The following is a 27,574-nucleotide window of genomic DNA, read 5'->3' as shown; positions in this document are numbered from 1 at the left end:
CGAGCGGTGCCCTGTGGCCTCTCGCTGGCTATCGCTTAGGGTTGTCTGTGTCTAAAGAACTGGAACCAAAGTCAGATTTGCTTTGTCATCCTGACTTTGGCTCTTGCAACTTTCAGTTTCTCTTTAGTTTCTGGAAGCTTCTTTTTCATTCTTTAGTGGGGTCCTTTCAGATGCATCCAAACGCCTGAAAGGACTCACCCCAAACAAAACCCCTCCTCGGTGGGAGCAGGAAGGTGGGTTTCTGAGTACCTGATCAGAAAAAGGTGGCAAATCTGGTTTTCAGCACGTGTTGTTCTTTAGTTAGTTTTTAACTAAATGCTGCAGAGGACTGGAGTTGTTTCCCAATGGCAAAGCAAGCAATGAAATATGACACAGGGAGGGGAAGAGGGTTGGCAGAGGGCCTATGTGCACAAATAGCCCACTACCTTTTGAAGCGTATTTACAGCCAAGCAAACAAAAAACAGTGCAGGCTGCCTTACGGAGAGTTACAGCAGAAACCTTCCCCTTGGAACTTCTAGTTTTCCCCCTTAATGTCAATAAAACGCTGTTACTCCTGGTTCCAGAATGAGAACTCACAGGATTCTGTGGTATGTCTGAAAACGTATTTATGTAGTACTGGATTAGGAAGAGAAAGAGCTGCACTGCTGTTTTTTGTAGCTCTTAGAATACCTTTTTGCCTTGGATTGCTGTAATACAGGAAGAAATCCTAGTGAAAACTAAACTTGAGCTCATAGTGTTAGCTGGTTGAGTGAACCGGAGTCTCTTGGCACAGCCCTGTTGGGAGTTATGTAAATCTTGTGCAGAGCATAAGCAACAGGCGGTTGGTGACGTAAAACCGAGCATTTGTCTCTATTTATTGGCTAATGTGACATGCACCCTTCCTGTAGCATTTGACTGAGCTGGCTGTATTAAATATAGCCCTGACACTCCTAAGGAGAAAATGCCTCGGGCTGAATAATGGTTTCTAGTCTGGAATTCATTGTTCTAAAGGTGGAAATTTTACACGGCAGCTCCCTTGTCTCCCTTTTGTATCAAAGTCTGTCCCAGGCTGATGGCGAAAGGTCTGGCTGGGAAGTTCTTTGCTGAATTTGCCGATCGATCGCTGTGACCGTGTGGTGCCGAACATTCCTCCAGTGCCTCATAACGCCTTGGCTGTGCTCGGGGAGACTTTGCAGGCTGTCGGTAACTCCGGTTGTTGACACAGCCCGATTAGCTTCTGTCATTGGGGAAGGATCACCAAATGATACGGCTATTGTTTAGGTCCTCTCCCAGCCGCCCCCGGTGCGGGTGGCTCACAGATCTGCCTCAGGTTGCTCTTACCCCCTCTGCCCCATGCTCTGGTGCTGTTAGCCAGGGGACACTTTGAGTCCCCTATGTTTGCTGTGAGAAGGAAGCAGTGATACTTCTCCCGTGCACTGCTGGTTTTATCCAGAATGTCTTGATTTTTATTTTATTTTTTTTCCTTGTGAACGCTGTAGAAATTGAACAGGAGGCAGTTCCCTTGCTCACCGTTTCGAGCCTCTTTCCAGCTGGCAGGCAGTCCGAAAAGCCCTATGTTTGCTTTTTCTCAGGGTCACGCTGCAAATGTTTTTCTTGCTTTCACCTTGGCTTTCTGGCTTTGATTTAGACACATGACACTCCACCACACAATAAAACCCTCAGTATATCACTCTACCCATATAGTGCAGCTTCTGACCAGCCTTCTGCACGGCTTTGATTCAGATAGTAGCGCCAAGTTCTTGAAGGTTTAGGTTTGGGTTTGGGTTTTTTTTAATACTGCTCAAAAAAGCAACACTTTTTAATCATGAATAAAAGGCAGTTGTTATGGCCGTTGCATCTGGTGAGATTTTACTCATCTCCATTCTCACAGCACCTACTCACAACAGGTAAATTAGGGCCACAACCTCACATACGTGCGTAAACAGAGGAATTACATGACTTGACAAACACTTACATAATAACTTAATAGTATGTCGTGGAACAGTGGCTAAGACTCATGAATCCTCTTCCTGTTTGACTGTTCTTTTCAAATTAATTATCGTGTGAGTTTCAGCTGCACCACGACTTGGGAATCAATAGCATTTGTGGCTTTCTGAACATCCTTAATGTATCACAGACTTCCACTGTCGTTGATCTTTATTCAGTAAGAACTTTTGACTCGGGTGGTTTCTAAGTTCCTTTGAGTTGTGACTATCCAGAGCTGAGCAGGCACTTTAATGATTAATAAAGAGTCTTGCAGTGCTCCTGGCTCACACATGACTGTATGTTTCAAAAGCAGCAAGACTTGAGTCATTATCTGTAGCTACTGATGCCCTTTGGCCCTGAGGGTTGTCGTAAGAGTGTTCTTTGTGTTTTGTTCATTTTGTGTTCCTTTTGGACTTTTTGTGCCAAAATAAGATGGAGAGGTTCAGTTGTTTGGAAATGAGCTCAGGAAACAAGGCTGATACAAAGAAACCGCCCTGTTGTTTATGTGCCACTGTGTAACGCTTCCCTCCGCATCTCTGAACTTTTCAGCAAGTTTTGGAAAGAGTTAATGAGCTAGAGGTCTCCTAAGTGGCAAGATTTCCAGTGAAAATGAGAAGCAGTATAGAAAAGTGGTCTAAGACGGTGTCCCTGGCAAGTAAAATGCTGTATTTTGAGCTCTGTTAGTCTGGTGAATCTATGTGTTGATAGAGATAAAAATGTTAAAACAACGTGAGCAGCAGAGCGAATAAGTCTGGGTAGTATTTTTGCCTGTTTCAGATGACATACATAAAAGGACCTGACCCACCTGTACTCCAGGTTGTAATCTGTTGGTTGTTTCTTTTTTTTGCTTTCTAGGAACCTACAAGCCGCCATTGGAGCCTACTATGATTTTGAGAGTCCAAATATCAACGTACCCTCCATGTCCTTTGTTGAAGATGTCACCATAGGTGAAGGAGAGTCTATCCCTCCCGATACCCAGTTTACAAAAACATGGAGGATACAAAACACAGGTAAGAGCGTAGCAAAACCAGTGTAGGTTGTATTATGGGATAGGATGGCAGATCGAATGGGAGGGATGCTGGCTTCAGGGAGGAGGTTCACGTGCACCTAACTTGGAACGGAGCCACCCTGCCAGTGAAGGAGGTGGCCCTCCAACCTGTGTGGTCCCCTTCCTGTGTTGGCACAAACGTTTTGTGGCGAGATGTGTAGCTCAGTCAGTTCACCAGTCTTGTGCCTTGTGCCACCACAAACAAAAACTCTGGGAAGCTGCTAGATGAAGAAATTGAGGTTGGTTTGTTGTTTTTTAACAGAAGTAGCTAAATCTGAAAAGAGGTTAAGAATCCTTAATTAGTCATGTTTCTGATCACTTAATGCAAACAAATTGTGTAGGTTTTTAAGTCAATGGAGACATCACTTTTAATCTCAAAGTCTTTTAGCACGTGACCAGCCTGTATTTTACCACTACCCTTCCTCGCACCATTTCTCTTATAGTCCCTGTCTTTTGGTCTTTCAGCTCCCTGTAAAACTGTGTTTGTAGAACTGTATTCTCTGTGGAGGCAGCAATGCAATGATTTAACTCTACAGAGGTAGTGATGCAAGGGGAATGTGACAGGGACCCTTTACTCTTGTAACTTCTGGTGCTCTCAGAGGATGCAAGGCTGGAGACACCACATTCCAGTATGAAATAAGTCAAAACAGTGACTGGAATCCAGGAAGTGAGACTAGGCAAAGTGCATTCTCAGAGCTTGATCTGTTGGGATGTAGTCAGAGAAGAATGAGATCCGCGGATGCAAAGCGGAATACCTTGTGCTCAGGTGTCGCAATGACAGGATGTTACATGAATGTTTAGGCTGTGTGTCTGAATTTAATCGACCCGCTTGCACTTCTGTGAAGAATGATAGCACAACAAGGTATAATGCCATGAATCATCATGAGTGAAGTTCAGTTGTGTCAGTGTTTGTACATGTAAATAACTGCAGTGGTTGAGTGTTGTATGGATTTGTGCTGAATATCAAAGTGTAACAGAGACTAAAGCCATGCTGAAGGTCTAGGAGTATTTCATCAGGACATGAGAAGCAAGAAGAGGGAGGGTGTATGTTAAAGAACACTAATTTATAGAGACTGTTTTCTAAAGAAAGGGCTTAATTAGTTCAATTTGCATTTTCTGCCTCCATTTGTTCGACACTGCGATGGAAGGGAGACATGTGTAGCTTGCTTAAACTCCACTAATGTGAAAAATTGACTGGCAACTTTTATATAACTGTCTCAAGTACAGGTCTTACAAACATAGTAAGTTTGACAGGTCCTGTTTCTCCACTCTGAGTATCTTAATTTGTGTGTGTTATGACAACGTTCCATCTCACTCAGAGACTCCTTCCTCTCTCCTTCCTCTGATGTACTCTTTCCTGGATGTAAATTCAGCCTTAATTGAACATCCTAGTTCAAGCAATGTTTCGTTGTTCTTGGAATGTTTGACCTTCTGAAGTCCATGGGCCTTCTAAAATGAGGAAAGGGAGTTAATCTTGACTTAGGAGTTCCTGGCAAGGCCAACATTTGTTATGGCTTCTGTGTGGGTTAAAGCCTGACTTCTTAAAATGTACATCTGTACTCTTAACAGTGATGCTGGAGGCCGGATCTTGTTAAAACCATGCTGTTGAGGCATGTTCTAGTTAAATACAACTTCTTACATTATGACTGTGCAGTTTCAGGAGGACTGTAGCATTTTAAAACCACTTTATGGTTTAATTAAAGTATGATATCAAAGGACTGTAGTGTTTCCAGATAGTATCTGCTTGTTAGGTAGATAACTGAAGCAAAGCCAAAGTCTTTAACAGCTCTACAGGAACCTTGATCAAATGACTTCAGTTCTAGAACACAAAATACCTGAGGCATGTGTCACCAAAGCATTTAGCGTCTGAGGAGTATGACAAGCAGAGCTGTGAGAGATTGTCGGTTTTAAGCATGCAAGCAGTAAGCTAGGTTCAGTCAGGTGGTTTATATGTGTTATTAAAAACTAATACCCTGCTCTGATACCTTCCAGGATGGTGCTTGGCTTGTCTGCTGAAAGACCGTTTGTATAGTAGAACCATTGCTGATGGAGCAGCAGGATTTAACAGACTTATTTCCTCTTCCCACTCTATCTCCAGCTGCTGCTGGCTCTGCAGGACAGTTACTACAATTTATCATCTCCTGAGAGATGAGTGTACTGAAATAGAATGACATAATCATCATTTCATTTTATGGGGCTTATCAGTTGCAGCGTTCTAGGCACCTTGCAAGCCTAAAGCCATTAAATCCGATAAAAATCACATAAATTATTTAAACTAAGCCATGTTGCTGGGCTGCCAACCTCTTCAGGTGAGACTTGATGCTCAGCTCCCACACCCCACAGTGTGAGGTCAGCCAGTCCCTCAGCTCCTCTGCCCGAGACCCCCCAGTCTCTGCTCTGGTGACACCTTCCCCGCCCTGAGTGTCCCGCTTCATTCGGGCACATCGCGTGTTCTGGGTCAGACCAGGAATTCCCTAAATAAGGACTAGACTAGGAAACCAGTCCCTGCCGTGTCTTCACTGAAGTATCCACAGGGATTAAATTAGCAGCAAGCTGTTGCAAAGGATGCTCTTTGGGATAACCTAAGGTCGCCTCAGCATCCGCCGTTCTCGTCTGAGACTGGACACAGCGTGGCTCCGAGCTTTTTGGTGGTTCAGGCTTTCCGTAGCCGTTTCCATCGACCTCGGCCGAGCAGCAGGCGTTCTCAAAGCCATTGACTTAGTCGTGCCATGTTACTGGGGAAGAAGCAAAAGAGAATTCTGCTAAGCTGATCTTTCACGAGTCTCGGAAGCACTTTTCTTTTTGTCTGCCCCAGCGCTTGTTGTCTTTGGCGGAGACGGCTGTGCTTGCATGCAGTAACTGTTTTCTGTATCTCTGCAGACTGCCAGGTCACGCTGTCAGCCCCAGTATCTGCAGTCTAAACACTGATCTCCACGAGTAAATCATCTATTTGTGATCCTTTCCACCTCTGCACAGGGCTGAGAGAAGGGTTGGTGCGAGAAGGGAAGTAAATCCATTTAGAAAGTAGTACTAGCTCTTCAATTATAGCTCAAACTATTAGTTCCTCCTGAGACTGCTAACAGGTTTAAAAAAGAACGAATCTCTGAAAGAAAATGTTGTCAGCACTTTGTATTAATAATGTGTATTTTGATGTCGCAAGGCTCAGAAACTGCATGTAGGGAGGCAGAAAGAAATGAGGGGCAGAAAATCTCCAGCCAGATCTGACCTCATCCTTCTCTCTAGCACTGATAAAATGTACCTGCGTGTCAGTTACACTGATTTTTTTTTTTTTTTAAACTGTTATACTGAGACTTGGAGAATTTTTCTGTGTGCAGAAGGCCTAGAGACTGTTCAAACAGAAATAGAAGCTGTCCTGCTGATCTCAGAATGGACCAGTTAAGCCTTGTCTGAAAGCTGTGTTCTTCAGCATCCATCGCTGGCTGCGTTCTGTGTATCTTGGTATTCCTTTGACTGTTCGACAATTGCACAACTGTTTTAATAAGCATGTTTCATCCAGTCTTGGACAAAGAGACACAAAGCTTTTCCTAGTGCACTGTCAGTAATTCTTTCTTCTGTTTAATCCCAGGGACAGAGGCGTGGCCCCCGGGAGTCTGTCTGAAGTATGTCGGGGGAGACCAATTTGGCCACGTAAACATGGTGATGGTCAGGTCACTGGAGCCCCAGGAGATTGCGGATGTCAGCGTTCAGATGTGCAGCCCCAGCACGGCAGGAATGTATCAGGGACAGTGGCGAATGTGCACCGCCACGGGACTCTATTACGGAGGTGAGTGAGCTCTTTGCTGCTTTTTTGTGCTATTCCCACCGCAGATCCCACGGACGCTCCCAGCCTCCTACAGACGCTCTCCTGATAACCAAATGGTGAAGGTAGAGGTCTGCCAGCTCCAAGGCTAAATATAGGAAACAGAATAGGGAAAACATCAGGCGAGTTGCTTTGTTGTCTTGGTCAGCACAGAACTGTTTTCCAAACACTGGAATGAGTTGGAGATCACACAAAGCTCTGAAAAGCAAAAGGGCTCGTGCACTTCTGGAGACACTTTCCCAGTTGGTCCTTGTTGAGATTCTTTCGCAATTTTTTTGGTGCCGGTTATCATGAACTACATATGGGCATAGGAAAATATGTAAGTGGTGAAAACCTCGTGTGAGAAGTTTAGTTAAGGCCCAGGTTTGAGTGGTGTAACTTGGTGCATCTGCTGTGAACCGTTTTTCTGTGTTTAAGAAGCACTTTTTGATGTTGTGCCTGGTGCCTCAGCCTGAGCCACCAACATCTTCATTCATTTGGAGCCCTTCAGTGGGTCTGAGCCAGCTTTAGTTGATGCTGAGAACATCTTTGTGTCTGCTTCGGCACTTGGGAGCATCCCAAGTTTGAGAGATGTTAGCGCTCCGAGTCCAGAATAGCTCTTTGCTCAGAAATACGGGCTTTTGGCAGAATTGTCGGCAAACGTGCGACTCTTTGGCGTCTGAAGCGGACGTACAAATTAAAATCCCTTTGGCTACCGACCTGCCGGGCACAGTTGCCCTTCCCCGGCCAGGTACTTAGCACCTTTTACACTCCCGGTCCCTGGGAGGTTAAGCCCAGCGCTGTGTGACCTCCCGGGGCTGTGTCTCCCGGTGGTTTTCCATCCCGGCCGGGCTCAGATGCCACCGTGGCGAGCGGGCGAGCACCAGAGGGCGCCGCGGGGCTGCTCGGCGGCCGGAGGGATGGGCCGTAGGGATGGGAGGAGGAAGGGACTCAGGTGGGTTGGGAAGGGGGTTCCAGCTCTAGCAGGGCTCTGGGGGTCCTTAAGCAAGTTGCGTTTGTTTTGGGGTTTTTTTTTGTAAGGTGAGATTGCATCTCTCTTCAGTTGGGTTGCAAAAAGCAAACTGGTGAGGGCAGCCCTGTTAAACCTGGGGAAGAAGAGCTTTGGGCGGGGTTAATTCTGCTTGAGAAGCCTCGGTGGGAAAAGCCAACAGCGAAAGTACCTGCTGCCTGCTCCCCCAGGGCCCCAGCACAGCCCCCCCGGGTGCAGAAAACCTGGAAAGAGTTGCTTGTGACAGGAGAGGTGCTGCCCTTAGATCTGCTGAGGGGAGATAAGGGATTGCTGCTGCTCTTTTTGATTCCCCTCTCTTCATGCAGCAAAACAAAACTAGAGCGCGTTTAATGGAGAAGTGGCAGGGTGAAGGTTGGGGGGGAAGAAAAAGCAGTGAAGCTGAATTTGAATACGTACCAAGAAAGTATTCGTGTAAATAGGCCAGAGTGTTTGCATGAGGTGTAAATGAAAGGGTAAGTAAAAGAACAATCTTATCTATGTACAAGAGGCAGACATGCATTAAGTAAGAACTGTAAATACGTTTCTTATTGTAACTAGTAGCTTGTGAATTTGTGTAAAAGTCTGCCAAGCCTGGGTGTCTTATCCACCTACTGTGAGTGTTTTTGGAACTGGAACGGAGCTATTTTGCAGTGAATTGTCATAAATGTAATTACTTTCTAAGCTACCCTTTTGTTGTTTTATTTTAATAATCAAGACTTTAGAAGCTAAACAAAAGACATTGCCTTTTCTTCACCATCAGAGTAGAAGATTGGCAGTGATACCTCCTGGCTCTCATTTCAGTCTTGCTGCATAGTCTAGAAGAAAAATCACTTAAGGTTTTCTTTTTTTCAGTGCATCCTGTTGGTTATCTGGTTTTTATGTGTTCTTAGCTCATTCATTTAAATACGGTAGGAGTAAAACACGCCTGGTTTTCTTAAAAGATCAGATACTAGATTAGTGTTTTGCCAGTACTTCTGATGCTTCGTAAAAATGTATTTTAAACAGCCAATCTCTTTTCTGGCCATTGTAAAGGATGGAATTCACGTTCTGTTCCTCCCCTTCTGCCCTCCTCTTCATAAGCACCATCTAGTGACAGCCCAAGTGTCTGTCTTTTTCCACAGATGTCATCTGGGTGATCCTCAGCGTGGAAGTTGGAGGACTTCTAGGTGTAACACAGCAGCTGTCGTCCTTCGAAACAGAGTTCAACACGCAACCACATCGCAAGGTAGAAGGAAACTTTAACCCATTCGCCTCTCCACAGAAGAACAGGCAACCAGATGAAAACAACCTAAAAGACCCTGGGGGTTCCGAGCTAGGCACAATCAGCAAAAACACATGGGGGCCTGCTCCTGACCAAATCGAACAAGATGAGAATGGACTGTCACAAAACTCTGTAAATCTCTCCCCCAGCAGTCACTCGAACAACTTGTCGGTAGTGACGTACAGTAAGGTAGGTGCCCTGGGAGAACAGGAGAATGGGTAGGTGGTGACACGCTGATGTCTGTAATAGTTCTTTGTTACAAACTGCAAAGCCCTTCCCTTCTGCTTCCGCCAGACCTGCTAAGGAAGGTTTTGAATTTGACTGTCTGACTCTGCCAACTCCTCCTGTTACATTAAAATACTTTTGCCTCTGATAGACTCTACCAGATCCACCTTTTTGGGTTTTTTTTTTTTGTTTTGGTTTGGTTTTGCTTCAAGTCCTTCTTAAAATTTATATAATCTTGTCTGGGTGCTGTAACTATTAGTGGCTGGAGCCTGCTCCAGTTGCGTGTGCAAATAAGTCAAAATATCTCTCTAGATGTGCTCCTGAGTTTTACGTAATTTTGAGAAGAGAACAAAATAACCACACCCCCAAACCCTAAGATTAACCGGATAACTTCTCTTTAGCTGGTGTGGGGAGACTACAGAGCTCAACGTTTTGATTCCAGAAGCTACCTGTCAGGAACAGTCACTCAAAGGACTATTCCTGTCTGTGTCCTTGTCTTGTTTATAATTGTAGGTGACTTTTAAATTATCTTTACTTTAAATTTCTCTCAAAAGCTTGCTTGGTGGATGCTCTATGAGTCTGAGTGATATTTTGGCTGTTTTTATTTGCTTGTGTGTGAAAAATGAATTGCAGGATTATTTACAATTCAAAATCCACCTGTTAATGCAGCCAGTATGTGTAGGTGTGTACTGTCGTATGTCAAACTAGTTTGATTTTTAAAATCCTTTAAAAATGCTTTACTGTACTTTAAGCAGGCTGTGTAGGACAATAACACTTGGTTGCTGAATGACTCTAATAAAGTGCTGTAGGTGAACTAACATTAGGGCTTTAGTTCCTAACTGGATAAGCTGCCTGTCCTCTACCAGTGGGTCATATTTTAGTGACTTAATTTGCACCAGGGCTATGCATTTTTTTATTTTATTTTTTTTTTTACTGATGGCATGTGTGGGATTAGCTATTTGACAGACTACCAATCACCCGTTTTGTGGTTTGTGCCCCAAACGTAAATTGCTGTCTGCTCGATTGCCTCCTGCTTCAAGATTCTCGCTCACTTAGAGGTGAAATGGGTGGCTTAGGAAAGGATCGAACACTAAAGCCTTTCACCTGTCAGTTTGAGCAGAACCTGAGTTAGCAGAGACTGAAACTCCCTGCCCTTTGGGGGTTGCTTGGTGGGCAGAGGTGTTCCCTGAAGAGACAGGCCCTGGTCTAACTGCAGAGGCCGTCCGTGCACCAAGTCGGCATAAACTTGTTATCTTAGGTGCTTCAGGCGGGGCCGTGCTGCTCCCCGGCTCTCTGCTGTACGTATCCCACCCCGTAACAGCTCTACGTGCCATTTGATGGAAAATAAAAACTCGTTACCAAGTACAGTTTTGGTGAGGTAGAGATGAAGGGCTTACCTAAGCCTTTCATAGCTAAAATCCTGCGTTTAATTTAGGTGGCAAAACTCAATTCCACTTGTGGTGTCAGCTGTAGACTGGAGGTGGCTTTTCCCCCCTGCCCTTGCCTGTTTTCTGAGGGCAGAGCTTGTCAGCTGCTTCACAGCTGATTTGCACTTGCCGGTGGGCAGATGTGGCACTGCTAATGTGTGCACTTCTCAGAAAGCTCCTGGCTGGAAATTCTGGATGTGGGGTTTTGGCAGGAACGTGGCCTTCAGTTTTCACTCGATCTCTCCCTCTGGTTTATATCCTCACCCTTCCTAGTGAGAGGGGGGTGGTGGCCGAGATGCTTTGTCTTCTCTACATATGTAGGTGTGAGAAACTGATGCCGGTTGGAGGTGCAGAGGACATAGCAAAGGTCAGCTCTGTTGTGGAAAAGAAAAGCCAGAAAGGAGAGTGAAGCGCTAGCAGAGGGGATTTCACTAAATTTAAGTACGGTGGTTTAGCTATAACCCAAAGTTCAAGATCAGTAACTCTTACGAGATGAGAGCCATTGTAATCTAATCTCAGATGTAGATGGTAGGTGGCCTTTCTTCCCTTTGTTTTTAATTTAGAGTTTTTTGTTTCTTTTTATATTTTTGCGATATTCTTGGGTGGATTTGAGGTGGACTGTCTGAAATAAAAAACAGAGACTTTGTTTCTTGCTTACTGCAGAAGGGATAACTTCATGGTCCTTTTTGGAGATGGATATTCACACTGGTACAATATTGTGTCCATAGTGAACAAGCTTGAGTTGGTTCGACGTCCTTGGTCTTGTTTAAAACTGCCAGGTGAACATGCCTCACCCTCCCTGGTACAGGTCTAGCACTATTGCTTGCATTCTTCCTGCAGTCTGGAAAAGAAGATATTTATATTTTTTTCTCTCAAAAGGGGTGACGGGTAAGCAGTGTGCCCAGCTGGGAGACCGCTTAAGCAGAAAAGGGCTTGTTGGAGGTGATGTCAGAAGTATTAAACCACCTGATCAGCAGATGGTGTTCCCGTACCTGTTAGGAAAAGCTCTCTGTGACCCATCTTTGCCACTTCCCTGGGGACTCGAACCTGTCCTCTGCTGCTTGAGAGGGGGAAAGAAAACAACTACATTTGGAGCTGTTGTCTTGCAATTGAATATTGATGTGAAAGGCTTTATTTCAAGTTCTAGGAGCAGACAAAAGAGTACCGTGGGTTAGTTCTGTTGTTGCACGCTGGGATTGCTGGATTTTATTTATCTTGGGCAGGACCTCTTAATATTTTTGTCTGCTTTCATGTATGAACGGAGTGAATCCCTTGTCATGTTTGACATAATTTGGTGAGATACGGCGAAGGGGATGGGTGAGCTCTACTCAAGGTGTTCAGAAGAGTCTGTGCCCCATACTTAAAAGTAGTATAGGCCCTTCAATATTTCTCAGATCACTGTGGAGCCTTCCTCTGCCAAAAGATCATGGAGAACCCCACTCACACAGTTGCATGAGACCATGAAATCTTTGTGATCAAGCTAGTGCTTTCTGGCATCTGCAGCTGTAAAACATACTAGAGGTTGCCAGACCTTGTCTGTATTAGTTCTCCCTCTGGTGCAGCTCGGCAGGTGTGACTTGTCCTCTAAAATTCCCCACTGGAGTCAGGATCTTGGTGTGACGCTGACATGCCATCTGCCGCTGGGTTAGACAAGTATATCGATGTTTCACACGTGGAAACACTCAAAACGCTTTTATGCAGCGGCACAGAGCACGTGGTTTGGATGCGCTGCTCGGTGAAACAGACTTTCCGAGGGAGAAAAATAAACCGAGGTGCTGAATTCCCTGTGAGCAGATAAGATGAAACCTGTGATAGGGTTGAAAGGAGCTGAGTGTGCTCTGTATTCCTGCCGTAGTGCACGCCTTCCCTGCGTCCCCCTGCTCACCTTGTCGAATAAACTGCCAGAAGGTTGTAGGTCAGGGGCTGCGTTCAGGGCATTGCTTCAAGCATGTTGTTGTTCTATCTCCTACTCCCAGTGGAGTTTTTGCATGTTCTTAGAATTAAAGATGTGCTTAAGTGCAGGATAGGATGCTTATCTCAGGATAGGGATGAGCTGTATTAGAGTCCAGATATACCCATGCATGGGTATTTTATTCTCCTCTTTGGCAATCGCTTTCTCTCCGGGTTCTCCAGAGAGATGAGGCTAATATAGCTTCCTTCTGTTTACTCGCTCCTGTCTCATAGCAACACCGTGGAGGTCACTGCTGCTCTCTTGTGACAGTCTTTTACATTAAAAGCGTGAGATGCGGCCTTACAGTGCCTGGGGAGTTAGAGTGAAATTTCTTAGCTAAGGGAAGGAACATAGAGGTGTAAAGGTCTGAAAAGATCTCAAGTGGAGAGCCATACACTGACGTTCAGATTGTACTTGTCGCCTGTGTATGTAAAAATAAATCCATCGAAATCTGTTACCCGTATGAATTGAGGAATTGCCGCTTTCTGCATAATGCAGGAAACTGCACGTACAAGTTCTGATTCTGCAAAGATTTGCCCGTTCAGAACAATTTGCATCGGCACCGCCATAGCAAAGGGCGCTCTGCAGCTTGTCTGGTGTTAATCTGCTGTTTGTTACTCGTGCTACTCTCAAAAGCCCAATGAAATGTAAACATATTTGGGGTTCACAAAACGAAAATCTTAATGCCTTTTTTTTCCTGCTGTATTTTTGCTCCTCCTCTTCATCCTGTGTGAAGCTGAATTCTGATCCGTGCTACTTGGCAGCTTTCTATATGTAAGGGGAAACCAAACCTCTCTCTATCCTTAGAGCCTTTAATTGGCTTCCCCCTGGTTTCAGAATTGCTGCTGCTTCTAGATGTGTGCTTCTTCCAAACCAGGGCGCTCCAATCTGCGTATTTTGGGGCGTGCCTCTAAACTTAAACAGAAATTTGTCCACTGGATACCATTTGGGTACCAAACTATATTTGTGGGTAGAGAAGACACCCCAGAAGTGTTTGCTTCCGTGTAAAAGAGAATCTCCTTCCATCCTGGTATCTGGGCTTGAAACCAGGCTGGCTGCCACAGGGTTAAATTTGTTGAGAACAAAGCCGGAGAGCAACTCCAAACTCCTGTAGCCACTCTTTGACAGCCACCCTGCCGCACAGCATCTGCGGGCTAAACTGGTGTTGCATGAGCTGGTTTGCTTATCTGGTGACAGACTAACGTGTTTGGATGCTGCATGTGAGCTCGTCCATGCAAACCGACAGTCCGTGTGCTTTTTTTGGACTGTGGGAAATGTGACATGATCTGATTTTAGCTTAACTTGGCTCCATTGCAGGCCAACAGAGTTTCCCTGTTGTTTTATCTCTGCAGGCTCTAAGCACGCCATTGACTGAGTTACAAGAGCTAGGCTGTTGCATGGTAACTTAATCACGTCCCTGAGCCCCTCGTGTACCTAAACCAGCCCTACGAGTGGCTGCGCTCTGACGAGGTTCTTAACTTCCTGGTGGTCTTAACCGCTGCGCCATGTTTGCACAGCATGCGTGGAATTAAAAAAAAATAAGTGCTCAATACTTTGTTCTTCTGTTTCTGTAAGTTAGTCAAGAGAACTCAGCGTAGTTTGGAGAAGCACTGACTAGGAGCGGCCCAGGAGGTGACGAGGAAACGGGGACTTGTGTGTTGTCTGACGCTGCCGTGGGTGTGCGCTGGGGGACTCCTGTATCGCTTTGCAGCTGTGCATCAGCACCTCCTGGCTCTCTTCAAGTGTACCTTTTATTGATCTTGACTCAGTCACGAAGGTGAAATAAAGATAGCTGTTTGAAAGCCTGTGTTGTGATGGTTTATGAAAGATTAACTTAATCTTTGTTTTATTTCTAGCGCAGGTGCCCTCATTTAAAGAGCTCAGGATTCACAAAGGCCTTTAACTTCCCAAAACGTCTCAATTCTCTTCCAGACACAGAAGTCAGATGACAATTTATACTGATAATTTTCACGTAGAGTCTTTTCTTGAGAAAACACGGCCCTCCGTTCTCACATATTTATCTGTATGAATAGCCAGGATGCTTTCACTAGCAAGTTAGCAATTACTTCTGTGGAAGATACTGGAAGAACTCAAAGTAAATTTGCAAAGCTGCAGCTGAGCTTTTCAGAAAGACTGTGATCTCATTTTTGAGAATAGATGGGAATTTGCCAAAAATAGTGTGAATAATTCTTCAGCTGAACTAACTTGGAAAAACTGCAATTGTATGCAGAATTATTTTTGCATGTTTATGATGTAAAATACTGCATCCAAGGGATAATTATCCTTGAAAATGTCATGTAATCGAGTTCGGTACCTGCGTTGCAGCAGTAACAAGTTTTCAGGTATCAAGACGTTGTTACGCTGCCCATGTTGAATAAATGTAATGAGAAACGATGCTCTGCAGAGAGCTTGCGTCTTACTGAGGAAGAAGAAAGGCATATTCCCGTTTCACAAAGGGGAGTAACAGCTCCTTGCTCAGGGTCTGATGTTAAACTAAGTTTACATTTGATCTTAAAGAGGAGAAACAAGTGTGTTAATTTTGCCCGTTCTCACGTACAAGAACAAATCGCATGGGTAAGTGAAATGCAGCGAAGAGCGACAATTCCAAAAGCAAATGTTTGGGGGCTTTTTGTTCTTGGTGAAGTTCACTGCATGAGGAGAAGCTAACCCTGGTCGCAGGCTCTGGGGACTGCTGGTGAGGGAAGCTCCTCAGGGATGTCAGCCCGTTAAGTGCAGTGTAGCAAGTGGTACAAAGCTGTGTATACTCAGTAATCTGACACTCTGAAGGTCAGCTGAATTCTGCCTTTAATTAACACATGATTAGCATAATTGTGTAGCTTTAAATTAGATGCTGCAGAAAAGTATCTGAAGATCCAGAGGGTACCCCTGAAAACGGGGTTAATAGCTCTTCACAGGGCCCTTCTCTGCGTACAAAAAGACTAATGAACTGTTCTCCTGTCTGACTTCAGCTGAAGACTGGACTGTGTGCTGATTAACTGTGTTAATTCTTTTATGTCATGGGGTGATGCAGATGTCTTGGCTTACGGCATGCGCAAATTAAATCAACAAGGTTTTGCCTGTGACGTGAACTGTAAAACACGAGCGGTACCAGGCAGGCTCCGCTGTGCCGGCAGTAGCCGCTGGCTTTTTTTCTCCCGAGGCTTGTGGGTGCTTGCCAGTCAGTATCTGCAAACAAAGCCTTCTGGGCAGGTAACTGAAAGATGAAGCAAATTCTGGCAAATGTGTCTGTACCGGTAATCGGCAACAAATCCTGTTTTTCTTCCGCAGAGCAATAAGTACGGTAGCTTAACCCCTTTGGGTTAAGATCTTGCTTATAACATTGTTTTCCTGCTGTATCCTTTCGTTGTGAGTGGGGTTATTTTTTTGTGCGGGTTGCTTTAATGTTTCTCTGCGGCCCTTCCCTGTTGTGCTGTTTCAGTAACTGTATTTTTCAGGAATGTTCAATATCCCGGTCTCTTGATTTTTAGTGGGAGCTCCTCTCTGAGGTGTGCTGTTGTGCTGGCATCTGCTGGGTGTTGCCTTTTGAGAAGCTGGCTTTACAAACCGAGAGTGCAGCATATTCCTGGGGTAGAAACGTGTTTGGTTTTCCATCACTTGCATGTATTTCTGGCTGCAAACAGCCATTTCCATGTCTTCCATAGTTCCCACGCAGTTTGTGAGATGTCCTGCTCCGTTGTCCACTAATCCTCCTCTTGGTTGAGTTTAGAGCTGCTGATAGATGCTTCGTTTTACTGTTGTCTTGTATTTTGCCACCTGATACATCCTAAATAATTTACTTCTCACCAGCTGTAGCAGGATTACAGGCTGCTTTTATAATATAGATACATGACAGAGCTCTTGAAGTGGAGTTTTTGTACATGGGCTTAAGCTAATGAAGTTGATGCTTTCCTTGAGTCACATTAAAGTCTTGTTATGGCTCTGTGGCTCATGCAGTAATGTTGTTACAGAGTTGCAGGAGAACGTGGAGGAAACGGTGTTTCCTTTGAGATTTGCCCCTGTTAAAGGCAAAATGGTGAAAACTGGCCAGAGCTTACTTAAAGACGACGAAGGACTTTGTGCCGATTGGGCTCCCGGCTGTTGTACTCAGCAGCGTGCTGGAGAGAAGCTGGACTGGGGTTTCAGAAGTGTTTCTGTCATGGTCTTTCAACTTGGACAATGAAATACCATGAGCTTTTCTCCCTTATCTCACTTCTGACCTGAGTACGTGTCTGGATCTTGCAGGAGGATTTTGTGTGTGGTTTGTACCTTCGTCGTTATAACAAACTTCATATCCCTGTGAGTTGGGAGATCTCTTGCCTGCCTGCTGGTCACTTTCTTTTGCTTTCTGTTGAACCCCTGGGTAGCTGACATGAGCAATAGAGATTACAGAAAGGAGTTCCTGTGAAGTTGAGCCCTGTTACCAGATCTGGCGTTTAGGTGACTCACTTCAAGATAGAAAGGAGGAAAAATGAGTTCTGTAGTAAGCATTCTGATTTTTTGGTTAAACATTGCGGTTGATGTTCCCGTGAGGAAAATGTGCATTATCTTGAGCGAACAAAAGTGGCACTTGTTGGAATGTGGATTTCCGAATCTTTGATTTTATTTATTTAATTTTTTTTATCTTGAATAGACTTTTCTACCAGTTACAGCCTCTTGCTTAACAGTTTGCTGTAATCTTTAGAACAGACTTGGGGAACTGCAGTTGCTTGGCCTCGCAGGTGCTGTAGCCTCTCTAGGGGATTTTTTGCTCTGGTGTAGGAAACACGAGTTGCTTTGTGGCATGGTAACACCTGAAAAAGGTAAGTGAATAGCATCTGCCACCTCTGGGGAAGCCAACTACAAGCTGTGGTTGTAAGGCTGGATGACAAAAGTCACATTGGTGGGTAAAGGCTTGATTTTGGTTTAGAAATGCTGGGACGGGCTGGTCGGTATTTGTAGGTGTGCGCTGATCAGTTTGATTTCTGTTGAAATTGATTATGTCTCCAACTTTCTTTCAGGGTTTCCACGGTCCTTATCCCTTCGGACAGTCTTAAAACACAAAAACACAAAACGGGTATCGACAAGAGGAGAATTTAACAAAGAACTGACTTTTGGGGGAAGGGAGGGGGATTCATGTGGCAGACAGATACAACATGGACTTCCCCCTTCTCTGCCTCCGTGTTCTGGATAAAGAAGAAAAAAACAAAAGCCCAGTAACTTAAGACTAGCTGTTTCCAGAGGAAAATACAAAATCTAAGTATGCATGTGTGAATGCTGGATTTCAGGAGTGTTGTTAAATGCTATGAGAAAGAAAATATACCAACACCATGGGTTTTTTTAGAAATCATTCTCACCTATAATTAGGTAGCTTGAAAAGAGGTTTAAAAATTTAAAATGAAAAAGCCATCTTTAAGAAGAAATATTTTGCCTACAGAGCGGTTGTACTTTGAGCAAATGTTTAATTTCTGTTTGGTTTTTGTTCATATTTCTTTTAAATAAGGGACAGCGTGCATTTTTATGGAACTGTCATGTTTTGCTTGCTACCGAATGGGAATTTGCTTAGCATCTTGTGGGGTTTGTGCAGTGACTTCTTTCTGTCAGACATCTTTTAGTGACAGGTTGGGTCTACACCCAGCTTTTCATTTTTAATATCATCTGCTGGTTTTAGTTACCAACTTTTTAATCTTTTCTTTCCTTTTTTTTTGTTTGTTTGTTTTTTTCCTTTTGGTTTGAGTGTTGCTGTTAATTGTCCTGCATGTTGGAAACCATACTGAGGACAAGGTATCAGAGTTGGAGAGAAAGACTCTGGGACTCCTAGGATAACATGGAGGGCTTATTTCCCTTCCCCTTGTACATGAAGTACACACAGATACGCACCCATATGAATAAGAAACAGATCTATTCAAGTTCCAGGGCTGTCTTATGTGGTTAGCATTTTAAAATACCATTTTGTTAATTCTTGATGTACAGTAGCCGTGCCTAGAGCAACCAAGCAAGCGTATCGGTCTTGTGCCAAGAGGAAACTCTCTTTCTGCAGCTATAATTCACTTGGTAGTAGTTACAAAGCTTTGCAAAAGTCATGTCCTTTTAATTTTGATTCTTGCATCTCTCTCTTATAGAGTATAAGTTTGCATTCATTTTTCCTGTGCTAAAGTATTAGCTTAGAAGCTAATTGTTTGCATTTTTGAATGCGGAGCAAGAGTTAGGAGCATCACCAGCTGGATTCCACGCTTGTCGCCTTGTATTCATTCGCCTTTATCGTCCTGGCTTGTAGCTTCGTTGAGGCTCTTCCCTTCTAAATGGGCTCTCCAGAGCTTGGCATTAGAGGAGGAATCGCCCCTCTAAAGATTCGGGTTGCTCTGCCGTTTCTGCGATGTATTTTCCTCAAGTTACGGATTGAGAAGTCCAGCGTGAGGGGAGGGAGAACGTCCTCGAATGCTGTGGTGAGTCTCTAGCGTGTTGTGCTGCTGCAGATCCCACTGAAGGGGAGCAAGGTGAGGGGACACCATCCTATTCAGAATCGTGAACGAGGCTGGAACAGCCACCTGCCAAAGATACAGTAATATGCAAAGCTCCCACTACCTTCTTCCAGGTCTTTCCAATGAAGACTCCTGTTCCCCTCGCTGGAGCAGAGCGCAGGCTTGCTGCATGGTGCGTGGCTTTCCTCTGGTTGCCCTTGAATAGTTGTATTTTCTTGGTTGGTTTTGAATGGGAGATTTATTTTCTTTGCAGCTACCAAGGACTCTTCTCATAGTGCCCACAGAAGGATCTTGCCGAGGACAGTGGGAGTTCCTTTTATCCAACGGGGGAAGAATCGGGCAATAGATTTTGTGTTTCAGAGGTTCAGTTGTTATCTGAAGTCGCCCTTCAGAAACCTGTTTGCTAGGAGAAGCAAGTATATTGTATGAAATTAGCTGCATAAAAGAGGCACTGCAGGACTTGGACTGCCAGCCGCTTGCGTTTGCAGTTTGGTGAGTGCCTGGGTCAGCCTCAGCAGTTTGCCCGAGCTGGGGGAGCGCTGAGATCCCGAGCAAACCGTTGGAGGAAGCTGGTGCTGCACCGCTCGGCACAGCTGTAGGCTTTGGTTCTTGTCCCACAACAGCATTTCGCCTTGGACTAGTTACTCAGCATTCAGTCTGGGGAGTGGTTTGCATCACTGCAGTGTGACATGGGCAAGGGGATTCTTTGCTCCATCCCTTCCGAGCAGGTGGCTCGTGTGCCAAGCTCCAAAGACACGAACGCGTACCTGCCCATCGCACCTCTTGCGGTGCTGCTGCTTCCCTTCAGCAGGCATCTAAACCGCTGGAGGCTGCTGCTTGTCCAAGGTGATTCCTTATCTTTATTAGCTCCTTTTTATCAGCTCTGTAGGTGAAGGGGGGAACAATTAAGATCTGAGCCTGTGTTATAGCTAGCGCTGCAACCTTTGCCTTGTGTCAGCTGCGAACATCTGGGAGACCCTTGAGCTCGGATACCCCCACGCTGGCTTTCCTCTGCTCCCAGCAACATACGCTCCTCCCATGTATAACTGCTGCCACATTCGTGTTCTGTGCTCCTCCTAAGGCTGAATTTTCGTTTTCTTGGGAAGAAGAAAAAACAAACTCAAAAACTTGCATGTACCCCAAGCAGTCGTGTGCTTTCCTGCTCAGAAGGCATACTTGTTCTGCACAGGCTTGAACTCTCTCCTCTTGAGTGTTTTTTTAGTCCGTGATGGCCTTATGACAAGGGCCACTTGCTCCAGGGTGTGAGGAAAGGCAGGGCCAGACCTGAGCTGCTGCTGAAATCCGCGGCCTCTTGCTGCTCTCATCGCTGCTCTTCCTCAGGTAGCTGAGTGCGAGCGCTCCTGTCTGCAGGAACGATCTCTCTGCAGGCGATCAGACGGAGCTCTGGGTGCTTTGAGGGTTGGGGTTGTAACGCTGGCTGTGACAGGGGAAGAATGTTTAAATTAGTGGTTGCTCTACCTCTGGGTTTTTCCTCGAGTTCAAAAAACTGTTTCATTGAAGCCAAAGGTGGTTTTATCTCCTCTGGTTCCTTGGAGCTTAGTGGTGCAGCCAGCCCTCAAATTGCTCTTGCTGTCAGGTTTCCAGCTTTTAAATGGGAGGATTGGAGATGCATTCAACAAAGCTCTGCAGGTGACTTCGGGGCACCGTGGTGATGTTGGTTTCCATAGGACTGATGATGGATTCAAACTCATGGAGTCTTCCTGTCAGATAGATGAAACGAGTGGCCCAGTTTTTCAGAAGGGCCGGATGCCAAATGTTTTGGTGAGCCGGAAGCACACGCGGTGGCTCGGATAACCCTGGTACATGCGAGCTGTGCACGCAGAGCACAGGCCTGTTGGAAATGGGAGGAAATCCTTCCTGGGTTGAGACCGTTGAACCAGTGAAGAGGCCGTTGTCCCAGTGAGGCTGGTGTTCCTGACTGGGAGAGGAATGGGGCTGGTACCTGCTGGTACGGGAGGGTGCAGGGACAGAGGCTGCAACTGGCTCCAGTCTCTAATTAACACCCAGCTGTCTTGAAGTCCCACAAGGAGGGAAAAGAGAGCTCCTCCTTCCCCCCCTCGCCCCTCCAGAAGGAAAAAGGTAACGCAGAACATCTCTGGTGGACTCTGAATGGATCCTTGTGCCAACGTGAGCCACTCGGGGTGTGTCGTGTCGCTAATCTGAGCTGAGCGATGGCAGCCCAGCCACCGTCTCTCAGCCTGGGCAAACCGGAGCACGGTATCCCTCGGGCTACCCCAAAACTGGTCGTGCCACAGGAGGGACTGGGGGGAGCTGGAATCTGCTGCCTGCATCGACAGTGCTGGATTTCAGACCCCTACACGGCTTTGGAAGCTGCAGGTCCCCTGGCGAGGGGCAAAGCCGCGGGGGCAGAGAGCGCATGGGCAGGAGAGCAGCTGGAGTCTGCGGGGTTAGGAAATGCACGCTGTCCCACGTCTGGGTTTCTGTTGTGTGTTTAATTTTTTTTCGTGTGTGAGTGCGTGGGTGGTTCTGCAGCCTGTCTATTCTCTCCGGGGGGAGTGCATGTGTAGAACAGGATGGTGTGTTGCCTCATTGAGTCTGGGAGAAGTCCTATGATAGCACATTGGGGGTAAAAATAAAGGAAGCTTTTCCTTAATGTATAAATGAATATTTGTATGATTAAATTAACACAGAAAAAAAAAATCTTCTGTAGCTGTTGAGAGTTTTATTGAAGCTGCAAAAACCTCTGAATCTGTCATCTTGTGGCTAAATGTCCCCAGCTTGTTTGTGTCTCCTGGGCGTCCTTAAACCCAGTTCTAGCCCTGTCTTTACCCCAAATCACTTTAAAAACAAAACAGATTCAGTGTGTACCAAGTTTATCAAAGAACTTTCCAGTCCAGACCCATATGGATTTTTTTTGTGAAGGGCCATGGGGGAGGAGAGCCTGTGAAGAAGCAGGGAGGGGGTCCCTGCAACCTTTTTTGCTTCCGGAGGAGGATTCCCGTGGGCGCTCAGTGGGTGCTGATACAGACCATCACCGTGCATGGTTACACCTCTCACCGATGTCGGCAGTGGATGTCCCTCCTTACAAGGTCAGGTCACTTCTCCACGTGTCTCCTGCCCACACTGGTCCTCGGCTGGCGGACTTGTGGAGGTGGCCGGGGCTGGTTGACAGGAGGATGGAGCCGGGCACAAGCTCGACACTGCGGCCGGGGGCTTCCCCCGCAGTTGGGGCTGAGGGAGGCAGCTCTGCAGTCTGGGTGCAGATGTGAGGAGGAATGGAAATCCTGTTTTAGTGACCCTCAAGTGGGAGTCACCAGCACAGAGCAACGCTGCAGCCCCAGCCGGGTTCGTAAATGCCCCTGGGGTGGCTGGTTTCCATCCCAGCAGCTCAGAGCCTCGGCGCGGTGTGTGGGGATGCTTCAGGCTCCACACAGCAACAGATCAGACCTGCTGTTTCATGAGTCCTTTAAAGGAGAGGAATTTTGGGTGAAGTTTGGGTTTTTTCTTTCCTTGCTAAGGGAATACGTAGTGTTCCTGTATATCAGGATGGGGGCGTGTGATGGTCTTTGCTTTGGTGGGCGCTTGCATGATCATCTCGGACTGATTGTGCTTCCCAAGCGAGTCTTTACCTCTCAGGGCACCCAGCCCGAGCGTTTGCCTATATAAACTATACTGTGGAGCAGCTTAGCTGAAGCTGGTCTTTTGCTTACATGTGCCTTTGTTCCTAATCCTTGCAAGAAGCTTCAATATGTGTGCGCTGGGTTTGGTTTTTAACATTTGAATAAATTCCCGGAGCTTTCATGTGCTGTTTAAGCTTGACTGAAAGCCTTACTGGGAACAGACATCCTGCTACCTGTGCCTACGGGTATTTATTTTGTGCCTTCCAAAGAATGCACCCCTTGAGCTCTTGGTGCTCACGGGTGTCTTTTAAGACTGATCTGTTTGGGTAGGTTAGGATTGCCTCCCCTCCTCGCTGCCCAACTTTTCATTTACTAGTTATTTGCTTGAAAGAATCTGTTTGCCTTTAGGGCTGCAACCTGTCAAAGTTTGCCAGCGCGGGACAATACCATCACACCTTCTAATACTATCTCCTGAGCGGGCAAATAACTTGAAGGTTTGCTCTAATGGAGGTCATCCTACCGCCGTGATCCCTGCGCGGAGGCTGGGTGTGGTGCCGGGTGGCAAGGCAGGAGGCCAAGGCAAACGGCTGCACCACTTACCTATGAACTACTTGGGTTTACTTCTTCTGCCTGCGTGTTTTTTTTTTTTTATTCCAAGGGAACAAAATCATTGCCCATTGAAAGTTATAAAAAAGCAGCTTTTTTCAGTCCTCGAAGTGATGCTGCCGTAGGCAGGAGGATGTTCTCCGCTCCCTGGGTTGTGTGTGATGAAGGGCGGTGAGGAGAGTGTGCTCAGCGCCCTGGATAGCGCTCGGGACCGAATGTCACCGTTCCCCAGGCTGAGCTGTGTGCCCCTGCTGCTTTTTGCAACACGTGTGGCCAGGGGGTGACCCAACAGGCAAGGTGTGCTCCAACACCTCCACGGTGTCCCTGCACGTCCTCGTACCCGCAGGCCTGGGCTGGAGGGCAGCGAGTGCCCTGCCTTCCCGGAGCGACGGCTGTGACTGCAGTAGAGAAGAAAAGGGCAGGTTTTCATGGTTTTCAGTTTTTCCCTTTTTTCACCTGTTACATCCGCTACATCATGTGGAGCGCCGGGAGAGATTTGCGCTCGCTTCACCTCTTGCTGCCTCTGCCCTTCCTTCTCTGCAAATCCTCTGGGGGTGCGGTGCCCTGGGAACAGGCTGCGCTGGCGAATGGGAGGCTCTGTGAGAGTCCGTGGGGAAGGAGTGTGGGACCTGCACGGACGTACACGGGGTCGGGAATGCTCTTTATGTAAGCTTCTCTGGAGGCTTTCTGTAACCTGTGATAGCTGTCGTTGGCATGTTCCACGTGTGCCGCAGTTAGAAAATACCTGGTTAAAGAGAAATTATTTAAGGAAATCTAATCTCCAACACTTCCTACCCCATTCATAAAACAGCTGAGTAGTGAAAGCAGGCAGCAGAGGCCACGCGAGGAGGCAGATGGCACACGCAGGTAAGGACCAGCCCTGGTTGCCCCCTGGAACGCTGCGGGCTCAGCTCTGCAGAGCAGCGTGGAGCAGGGCTGGTTCGGAGCTGACTCACTTGTAGTGTTGCCTCGTTTTGATTACGTGTTCCCTGCAGACGTGATACCTTCACAGTAAGTCGAAGGGCTTAAGTGTGCGTGGGGAAAGTACATTTTTCACTATTTACAGATGGAGTAACCGGTGCAGGGTCCTGTGAGGCAACTCAGCTGAGCTGGGAGTCAGTGACAACATCGAAATCATGGCTCCATCTTCTGCTGTGGGGACAGTGTTGGGGGAAAAAAGGGATGCAGGGACCTGGGTGGAAGGGTTGACCTGGCCGGGGTATCCTCAGGACAGAGATAAAACTCACTGCTTTGGCTTTTACACTTGATGAATTTCCTGGAGGCAGCACTGCTGGCTTGTGCCGGTCAGGGCTGTGTGTTTGAACACCTTCTGCATAAAACCACTTGTTTAACCAGCTTCCCCGAGGCTCCCATGGGCTGCTTGGGCTCTTCCCCCAGCTGAGGTGTGCTACTGCTCAAGCTAAGGGTGCTGTGAACAAGCCTGAGGCTGGAGATAGGACGTCATTATTGCCCTTCACCAAGCGGTGTGGGGTGTTTTTTTTTCCCAGCAAGTGCCAACTCTTAATCTCTGGGCCTCTGCTAGGTTGGCTGCTCATAGAAATTCATTAAGGTTCTCTACAAAAAAGGATAAAAACCTTCCCAAGAGCTTTCCTGCTTGCTGGTGGGGCTCAGCCCCGCGCTATTTGCTTGGCTGACTCCAAGTCCTGCTTTAAGGTGTGCGGGCTCTCCCGGGAGAGCCCCGTGCCTCCAGGAATGAGCTGAGCGATGCTGCTGCACCTCCTGGGGCACAGTAAAGCTCCCGAGCCACCAGTTTCTAGCAGACAGCTGTTGAAAATACTGTTAAAGTGTCCATAAACTCCAAGCAGACCCAGAATTTGGATGGCTGAGAAGAGAGCAGGTGCGTGGGTGGGGAAGGCCATATAGGATGTCTCGCAGAGCCACTCGCGCTGGCGGCTCCCTGTTCTCCGAAAGGTTCCCCTTTTCTGTGTGCAAGGCTCCTGCTTCCCAGCTGCCAGTCAGGAGCGCAGCCGCTGTGGGTCGAGCCAGGTGGGTCGGGGCTGAGCATCGTGCCCGCACGCTTTCCCCTCCGCCCTGCCCAAGCACGGGCGGTGACGTGCGTGGCCGGTGGGGTGGTGACAGCTGAGGATGCTTTACCTGGTGAAACACCTGCCTGGGAGGTTGGGCAGCTTCGTTCCCAGCCAGCTTGGCCCTTGTGTCTTATAGGAGATCCTGAGTTCCCATCCAGCTCCTCAGCTGTGGGGCCATTCCCTGTCCCCCAGCACTCATTTAATACCAGGAGCTGGTCTTTGCTCAGCCCAGCTGACCCTCGCCAAGCAGTTTCCTCACCTGTAAGGAAGGAAGAAATACCCTGAGCAGGCTGGACAGATGGGCTGCGTGTTCTTCTCTTTGTGCTTGGTCATCCCGTGTTTGTGCTTGAGCATCTCTCTGGCTTTGGGCTGGGCGGGCAGAGGGAAGGCTCTTGGAAATGTTATTTATAACCAGGGTTTTGCTGGGGAAGGGCCTGGCCTGAAGCAGGTGCCAGCAGAGGGAGCTGAGGTTGTTCCTCGTTTGTAAAGGCCTCTGGAGCTGCTGGATGTGGCTTTTCCAGGCAGGGGGACCTGCTGGTGACAGTGGCCAGCCAGTCCATGTTGTGAGTTTGGAGGGTGACGTGCTGCCAGCGAGCAAAGCGGGTCTGAAGAACAACATGAAGCCCAGTGATGCTCTGATGGGGAGGCTTGGATGAAGCCATCTGGGAAGCAGGTAGAGTTTCCCCTTTTTTGGGGACCCTGTGCCTGTTACAGTGTGGTGGGGACAGTAATTCTGCTGGTCAGGACCCTGTCGTGCCTCTCTCTCCACCAGGACAAAGCAACAGGCCCTGTTCCCCTGTGTCCCCTCCGGCAGCGATGGGAAGTTGGGGACCGTGCTCTTCTCTTGCTGCCCACCCCAGGGTGAAGCGTGGCTCTGTAGGAGGGAGGGAAGACCCCAACCTTGGGTCTGGGCTATGCCAGACCCATTTTTAGCAAAGCCATCCCACAGTGGAGGGTCTCAGCCTCTTCTGGGACCTGCTCCCTGCTGGCGAGGAGCAGCCCGGGCTCGGCAGGGTCTGCACCCACGCGGGCAGGCAGGCAGGCAAGCCTTGCCATCCAGGGGGAAAACACAGCAAGAACCTCACATTTCTCATTATCTAATCTGCCGTGTTTTCCCTCCTTGTTGTTTGCCATGGCTGGGTTTCCTCAATTAATTCTGACAGCTGCAGGCTGGGCTGTGACGTCAACCTGCGGTAGCGAAGTAGCGAAGCCCAAATCCCCGGGGTGACGTTAGATGGGACCCTGAGAGGTGACTCGGGGACGAGCCCCTCACCCCTCAGCTGAGCCCCGCAAGAGCTGCCCATGGACCAAGAGTCCTGAGTTTGACAGCAGAGAGGGTCTCTGTCCCCAGCGCAGCTGCAGGGACGTCCCCCATCCGTGCTGGTGAGCCATTGCACCCATCCCACCTTCGCCTCCAGCGGCTCTGGGTGCTGTTAATTGGCGCTGTTAATAGCCAAGAGCGGTGCTTGGCTGGACTTTGCACAGAGGAGGGTGGGGCAATCGTGACCAGCTGCTGCCACTGCCTTCCTGGCCACCTGGGCGAGTGCCCGTCCCTTCACTGGCCATGGGGCGCCACAGGCACTCAGGGGACAGGGGGGAAAGGGGGCTTGGGCGGTGCCAGGCCTGTCACCCCTCCTCCTGGTCCCCAGCAAAGGTTTTGTGCAGCAACTCTGAGACTTCAGTGACTGTGTCACCTCATCTCCCTGGCACCCTCCTGCTGCTCCCCCCAACTCATCACGCCCCAAAGCATCCATGTCTGCTGCCATGGTCCACAGTGGGATGGGGAGAGGGGGACGAGCTCTCCACATCGCAGCTTTGGAGCATCCCAGTTTGTTCGTCTCAGGAAGAAGGGGGTAAGTGGGGGCTCAAAGCTCTGCACGTACCCCCCTGAGCTGGGGACCCTCCTCCTGGGACGAGCCCGGCTGCTCTGCCTTGCCCGCAGGGAGCAGGCTGGGAGGAAGCGGGTGACGCTGCCTGAGAAGCAGGTTTGTCAGAATTTTAAAGGGATCTAAATAAATAGCGATAAGGAAACAATTATTTAAAGAGCAAACAAATGGAAACTCCTAAATGTACTACTTTTTTTTTATTATTTTTAGCGGGTGAAGGGTGCAGGGCTGATGCCATCGAGTGGTGGGAGCAGGTCCCTCCTGCAGGGGCTGGATCTTGTGGCTGATG

At 47.5% G+C, this 27,574-nt stretch overlaps 1 protein-coding gene across 1 annotated transcript; it reads left to right on the top strand.

Moving 5' to 3' along the window:
* Positions 1-2,820: 2,820 nt before the first annotated feature.
* Positions 2,821-18,236, top strand: LOC104271306 (chromosome unknown open reading frame, human C6orf106; the record flags this gene model as incomplete). The annotated part of the gene is made up of 4 exons (XM_009865933.1): positions 2,821-2,975; positions 6,600-6,797; positions 8,943-9,271; positions 17,683-18,236. Coding segments are annotated over 4 exons (718 nt in total), but the record flags the coding sequence as incomplete, so codon positions are not given.
* Positions 18,237-27,574: the final 9,338 nt, after the last annotated feature.

This window comes from Apaloderma vittatum, unplaced genomic scaffold (assembly GCF_000703405.1).
Source record: "Apaloderma vittatum isolate BGI_N311 unplaced genomic scaffold, ASM70340v1 scaffold25073, whole genome shotgun sequence".
In the NCBI taxonomy this organism is placed as follows: domain Eukaryota; kingdom Metazoa; phylum Chordata; class Aves; order Trogoniformes; family Trogonidae; genus Apaloderma; species Apaloderma vittatum.
The sequence above is the reverse complement of the archived record's forward strand: the minus strand, read 5'-3'. Positions and strand labels throughout refer to the sequence as shown.